This window comes from Portunus trituberculatus, chromosome 21, assembly GCF_017591435.1.
Source record: "Portunus trituberculatus isolate SZX2019 chromosome 21, ASM1759143v1, whole genome shotgun sequence".
Taxonomy (NCBI): domain Eukaryota; kingdom Metazoa; phylum Arthropoda; class Malacostraca; order Decapoda; family Portunidae; genus Portunus; species Portunus trituberculatus.
Window position 1 is genome coordinate 16,479,733 of NC_059275.1, and position 7,581 is coordinate 16,487,313.

The 7,581-nt window shown below is 40.4% G+C and overlaps 1 protein-coding gene across 1 annotated transcript in view; it reads left to right on the forward strand.

Annotated features, from left to right (window-relative positions):
* LOC123507015 (zinc finger protein 143-like) overlaps positions 1-4,219 on the forward strand; it is a 5,547-nt gene extending 1,328 nt beyond the window's left edge. The window contains exon 2 of the mRNA XM_045259512.1: positions 2,948-4,219. Within this exon, the coding sequence (XP_045115447.1) occupies positions 2,948-4,219 (1,272 nt within the window). The remainder of the gene's footprint in view (positions 1-2,947) is intronic.
* The last annotated feature ends 3,362 nt before the right edge of the window (positions 4,220-7,581 follow it).

Sequence of the window (7,581 nt, forward strand, 5' to 3'; positions counted from 1 at the left end):
GAGGAGGAGGAGGATGAAGAGGAGAGGCCACTATGCACCCCTCTCCTCGTCCTCCTTCTCCTCCTCCTCCTCCTCCTCCTCCTCCTCCCTCCAGTTATTACCATATTCTTCCTAAAACCCCTATAAATTTTTGTGTTGGGTCGGAATTCGTCTCTGAAGTATGGAGGAGGAGGAGGAGGAGGAGGAGGAGGAGGAGGAGGAGGAGGAGGAAAGGTAAAAAGAGAGAGAGAGAGAGAGAGAGAGAGAGAGAGAGAGAGAGAGAGAGAGAGAGAGAGAGAGAGCTGCTGAGTGTGGGAGGAAAGATGAAAGGAAGCAGGAAGGTAGATGAGAAATGGGAGGAGGAGGAGGAGGAGGAGGAGGAGGAGGAGGAGAAGGAGGAGGAGGTGGTGGAGGAAGAAGAGGAGGAAAAATTAAAGCTTTGAAAATATGTAAACTAACATTATTACGGCTTGCAGAGAGAGAGAGAGAGAGAGAGAGAGAGAGAGAGAGAGAGAGAGAGAGAGAGAGAGAGAAAATTCCATTCCCTCTCACCTCTTCTATATTTTTTCCCTTTTATTTCCCCGAGAAAGACACTCAGTTTGTTTTCCCTCTAATGTGTGTTTTTCCCCTCATTAGCTCATTATTTTGCCTTTCTTCTCTTTATTTTCACCTTTTCTTATTTCTGTCTTTATTATATTTTTCTTCATTCACCTTTTATTCCATTTTCTCTATGTAAGTAATTTTATCTCTCTCATTTATTGTTATTCCTGTTTTTTTCCTTTTTCTTCTCTTTATTTTACTTTTTCTTTTCTTATTTCCATTTTTATCATATTTTTCTTTATTCGTCTATCTCCTCTTCCGTTTTCTCTATTTCTTTAATATTCTTATGTTTTCTCGTGTTTTCCTTCCTTTTCACCAATTTTACTACTTCTCTCCTTTTCTCCTTTTCTCTTCCCATTTATTCCCTTTCCTTTCACCAATTCTCCTCTCTTTCCTTTTTTTTTCCTCCCATCGTTCTATTCTTTCCTTATTTTTCTATGTTTTCTCGTATTTTTCCTCCTTTTCATCTCTTATTAATTTTCCCTCCTTTTCTCTTATTTACCATTTTTCCTTCTCACTAATTCCCTTTCCTTTCACAAACTTTCCTCTTTCCTCATCTTTTTTTCCTCCTACCCTTATATTTCCCCTCCTATTCTTTTCTTCTTTTTTTTCTCCCTTTTTTTTTTCCTTCTCAGTACCTTCCTTTATGATTCCCTTCAGCAGGTTTCCCTTTTTTCCTTTCCCCTTCCGTCTCCCTTTCTTCCCATTGGTCTCTCCCTCTGAGAATCCCCCCCCACTTCCCAAACACCACAAACACACCCAAAACACCACAAAACACACCTAAAAGATAAAAAACTATTCAAAACACTCAAAACACACCAAAACACACTCGAAACACTAACTATTTCAGCCAAACACCTCAAAACACACCCAAAAATTGTTCAAAACAGCTCAAAACACACCAAAACACACCCCAACCACCTCAAAACACACTCAAAACACCAATTATTTCAGCCAAACACACTCTAAACACCCCTAAGAATGATTAAAATAACACCAAAACACACCTGGAACTCTCAAAACACATTCAAAACACCAATTATCTCATTCAAACACCCTCAAAATACACCCACAACACCAAAAATTATTCAAAACACTCAAAACATATAAAAGAAACATCCAGAACACATTTAAAACAACAAGATTTATGAAAACACTCAAAACACATAAAAAAACATTCCCAACACTCTCAAGACACACTCAAAACACCAAAATTGATCAAAACACTCAAAACACACCAGAACACATCCCAAAGACCTTCAAAACACACTCAAAACATCAATTATTTCAGCCAAACACCCTCAAAACACACCCTAAACACACTAATTACCCCAAATTTACCCAAACACATCTGAGAATCTCCCCACTTCCTTTTTATCTCTTCTTTTTAATTGCTCATTCACTCTTTTCCTCCTCCTCTTGGTCTCTGTCTGTCTGTCTGTTTATCTGTCTGTCTGTCTATCTGTCTGTCTGTGTGTTATTATTATTATTGCTGTCTATTTTCTTCTTTTTCTTCTTCTTCTTCTTCTTCTTCTTCTTCTTCTTCTTTTTTTTCTTCTTCTGACGTTTTTTTTTTTTGTTGTTGTTTCTTTCCTCCTTCTCCTCCTACTCCTTCATCAGTCTCCTCTTCTTCTTCCTCCTCTTCTTCCTCCTCCTCCTCTTCTTAATTTTCATTTCTTTCGTGAGCTGTCTTCTTGGTCCTCCTCCTTCTCCTATTCCACCTCCTCCTCCTCCTCCTCCTCCTCCTCCCCCTCTTCCTCATGCCATCCACAGCAAAACGCCATACTTCTCTCTCTCTCTCTCTCTCTCTCTCTCTGGAATAATTATTTACTCAACTTTCAGGTGAAAAATATGGTGAGTTTCCTCTGCCATGTTTTAACACAAACTTAGGGGAAGGAGAGAGAGAGAGAGAGAGAGAGAGAGAGAGAGAGAGAGAGAGAGAGAGAGAGAGAGAGAGAGAGAGAGAGAGAAGAGAAGAGAAGAGAAGAGAGAAGAGGAAATAGTGAAAAGAACAAGAAAAAAAATTGAGTTAAGGAAGGAAGAGGAAGAGAGGGGGAAAAGAAAACTAGGAGAAGGAGGAGGAGGAGGAGGAGGAGGAGGAGGAGGAGGAGGAGGAGGAGGAGGAGGAGGAGGAGGAGGAGGAAAAGGAGGGATAAAATAAAAACAGACACAAAAATTATGAAAAATTACTGATGGCATTCAAACAAGATTAACTACTTGAGATAAAAAAGTGAAAAGGCTTCTCGTTACCCATTCCACTTCCTCCTCTCTCTCTCTCTCTCTCTCTCTCTCTCTCTCTCTCTCTCATCCTTAACGGTAAAGAAGCTCAAGGCGTTAGAACACATCAGAACACATCAGAACACGTCAGAACACATCAGAACACATCAGAACACATCAGAACACGTCAGAACACATCAGGACACATCAAAACACATCAGAACACATCAGAACACATCAGAACACATCAGAACACGTCAGAACACATCAGAACACATCAGAACACGTCAGAACACATCAGAACACGTCAGAACACATCAGAACACATCAGAACACAGCAGAACACGTCAGGACACATCAGAACACGTCAGAACACATCAGAACACATCAGAACACATCAGAACACATCAGAACACGTCAGAACACATCAGAACACAGCAGAACACGTCAGGACACATCAGAACACGTCAGAACACATCAGAACACGTCAGAACACATCAGAACACAGCAGAACACGTCAGGACACATCAGAACACGTCAGAACACATCAGAACACATCAGAACACAGCAGAACACGTCAGAACATATCAGAACACATCAGAACACATCAGAACACGTCAGAACACATCATAACACATCAGAACACATCAGAACACAGCAGAACACGTCAGAACACATCAGAACACATCAGAACACATCAGAACACATCAGAACACATCAGAACACATCAGAACACGTCAGAACACATCAGAACACAGCAGAACACGTCAGGACACATCAGAACACGTCAGAACACATCAGAACACATCAGAACACAGCAGAACACGTCAGAACATATCAGAACACATCAGAACACATCAGAACACGTCAGAACACATCAGAACACATCAGAACACATCAGAACACATCAGAACACGTCAGAACACATCAGAACACATCAGAACACATCAGAACACATCAGAACACATCAGAACACATCAGAACACAGCAGAACACGTCAGAACACATCAGAACACATCAGAACACATCAGAACACGTCAGAACACATCAGAACACATCAGAACACGTCAGAACACATCAGAACACGTCAGAACACATCAGAACACGTCAGAACACATCAGAACACATCAGAACACGTCAGAACACGTCAGAACACATCAGAACACATCAGAACACGTCAGAACACGTCAGAACACATCAGAACACATCAGAACACGTCAGAACACGTCAGAACACATCAGAACACGTCAGAACACATCAGAACACATCAGAACACGTCAGAACACGTCAGAACACATCAGAACACATCAGAACACGTCAGAACACATCAGAACACGTCAGAACACATCAGAACACATCAGAACACATCAGAACACATCAGAACACGTCAGAACACATCAGAACACGTCAGAACACATCATAACACATCAGAACACGTCAGAACACATCAGAACACATCAGAAAGCGGCCATAGGAAGATAAGACTGTATATATTTTGAACTTTTGACAGGAGAGGGGAAAAGTAGGTGAGGAAGTATAAGGGGAAAAAAGGGGAAAAGAGGGAAGGAAGTATGGATAAATGTGTAGGAAATTTTACCCCTCACGCCAAACTTGCCTGAAGGGTTACGAAAGAATGTTGTTGTTGTTGTTGTTGTTGTTGTTGTTGTTGTTGCTGTTGTTGTATGTCTTTTTCGATCAGGTCTTATCAAATTCTAAGATTTTTTTATTTCGTTTTTTTATTTTATTTTTCATTTAATTTTTTTTCTATTTGGGTTTAGTCTTTTATGTAGATTTTTTGTTTGTTATTTTGCATTTTCATTTTTGTATTTCTGGTTTTGGTTTTCAATTTTTCGTTTTCTTTCAGTGTGTATTAAGATTCATGTTTTCTGATTATCTTTTGCGTGTTTGTGCTTGTTTTTGTATAGTTTTTGCAGTTCGTTTTTTTTTTCTCTCTCTCTCTCTCTCTCATCACCACTGCATACACTTATTCTCTGTCCATTTTAGCTTAATCCATCTTCTTCGCTGCTTGATACTTTTCTCTAATTTGGTCTATAATCTTTTTAGCGATTGTGTTCGTGGTATAGCGAATAATACTTCCTTCCAATACTCGTGTGCAGCTGTTAGTGTATTGTCTTCCTTGTCAAATAAACTCTTAGCGTCTCCTTGTTTCGTTTCAACACTTGCCTTGGTCTAAACTTTCTCTAGTGATTCGTAATTCTCACTTCTAATACTACTACACAGCTGGTTGTTGGCTTCGTGTCCCTTGTGCATCTCTCGACGTGTTTCCCTGGCAATGGTGGCGCGGCAGAGGTGGTTTGTGGACTGAGGCAGTGACGGGACGCCTTGAAGGGAAAGTTATTGCAGAGTTGGATGCTTTGTTGTGGTCGTCACATCACTCCCTGCTTCTGATTTCAAAGGCCTGGAATGATTGACGTCTCAGAGCTGGGAATGGATTAAAGATAGTGTGCACTCGTTCAGAAATCTATTTTTATCAGCGATGGATGCGATAAGTTGTGTTGCAGAGTGGCTGTGAAGGGTTGGTATTCCTGTCTACAGATACATTCGTTGATGAAGAACCAAGCTGTCCTTTAGTTGCCCTTTAATATGAAAACTGGCTAAGGGCAACATAAACACACACACACACACACACACACACACACAAAAAGGCCCACTTAGTTCCCAGTCCTCTTGCAGGTCCGAGAGAGTTAAAAAGAGATAAATGTCTTGAAACCTCCTCTAAATGAAGTCAAGTCATAGAAAGTTGGAAATACAGAAGCAGGCAGGGAGTTCCAGAGTTTGCCAGAGAAAGGTATGAATGACTGAGAGTACTGGCTGATTTGATTTGCTGTACTTGTATTAAAATGATGCGACCATCACTACATAGACTCTGACGCGCCGTGAGGTGTTGGTTTAGTGTCACGAGTGTATACTGTACCTGTTAGCGTGTTTATCTTCGTATTCCCTCATCTATTTCTACTCCTTTCGTGTTTATCCTATTCTTTCCTCATTTATTTCTAGTTTTTTGTGTTTATCGTCGTCTTCCCTCATTTATTTCTACTCCTCTCGTGTTTATCATCTTCTTCCCTCATTTATTTCTAGTTTTTTTGTGTTTATCGTCTTCTTCCCTCATTTGTTTCTAGTTTTTTTGTGTTTATCATCTTCCTCATTTATTTCTTTTGTTTTCGTTTTATCATCTTCATTTATTTCTACTGCTTTCTTTTTTATCATTTTTTCCCTTATCTATTTCTATTTCTTATCTCCTCTGAATTCTTTTTACTTTCTTTTTACGTGTTTCATTTCTTCTTGATCCTCGAGCCACAACAACAGGCCTACCAACATTTTGGAAGGCCGCTCGCTAGACCATGTTTCGAATAGATTGTGTCAAACTGGCTGGAGGAAAAATGGTAGAGGTAGTTTTATTGTGAGGGTATGCGTACATATCTGCCTCGTGTTTCTTCAGCCTCCAGGGTATTTGCAGCGAGGCGTCCTATTTATATCCTCTTTAATGTTTGCCGACCATCCTGCTGCTCCTTCAGTCGCCGCCTGCTCCTTGGTAATGACAGACTCCACTCTACTGGATTCCAAGTAAGGGTCGTATTTATAAACCCTTTCTGCTGTGGACGCCTTTTATCATTATTATTATTAGTTTTTATTTTCATGTAAGAGCAGTACTGACAAAAGTGATAAGAAATGGTGCTCTGAACTGCCATTACTCGAAGTGCCAAAAAGATGACCGAAAAAAAAAGAGAGAATTTAGCCCTTCATTACTGAAACGCATTTTTACCTTGAGTTTTGAGTACGATTAGACGATTTTATTTACATTAGAAAGGGTCTATAGAGGTCAGAAGATTAATGGGCACAGTCTTCACTATTTTAATCCCCACATAAGTTTCTGAAGCTGTATAAAATGGCTAAATAATAAGTAGAATGAATATGAAAACACGTCATGGTACTGAAGAGATCAAAACATAGAGCATCAGAACTCAAGGAAACACGGGAAGCTACAGGAAGCCACCAGGTCTGCACGTGGTGGCATTCCCTATAAAACATGCCTACACCTATTTCCCAACATGCCTTCCTATTCTCCACCTGCCATCCTCATCCATAAACCTGTCTAATCTTTAACTTTATTCTTATCTATTCACACGCTTTTCTTTCCCACTGTCTTAGATCCACAAACACAGCAGGTCCCAGCACTCCACCCTGGCGTTCCCTCACTCCTCGATCTTCCCTTCTCCCGTGCCTTTGATCCGGTTCATGTGTCTGGCTTATTTTCTATTCCGGCTTGGTGCAGTCAGCTTGTTTGGCCGCCTTTCATGTGTCTCTCGTCGCAGGCTTTCCCCGAACCTCGTCAAAGGGCGACAGAAAATGAAGTTACTGGATATTTTTTTCTCTCTACAAGTATCTACTCATGTTTATCTTAGTCCATTGGTAGACTGAGTAGGAGTGAGAGCAGTGTTGTCTGGGGGAGGGGGAGGATTGGAGGTGATGTACAAGATGGTTACCTCCTTCTCCTCTTCTCCTCCTCCTCTCCTCCTCCTCCTCTCTACTATTCAATGTACAAATGGCCAGGTTGTTGTGTATGTAGATAAACTGATGGATCGGTAACGAGGTAAATAGATACACAGATACTAAGGTAAATAGATTGGTAGATGGTCTGGCTGGTGAGTAGATATATATAGATAGATAGGTAGATAGATAGGGAAATAGATAAGTAAGTAGATATGTAGGGAGATAGATAAATGAGTAAAATGTGATGAGAGAGTGGTTGTGAGTTTGGAGAAG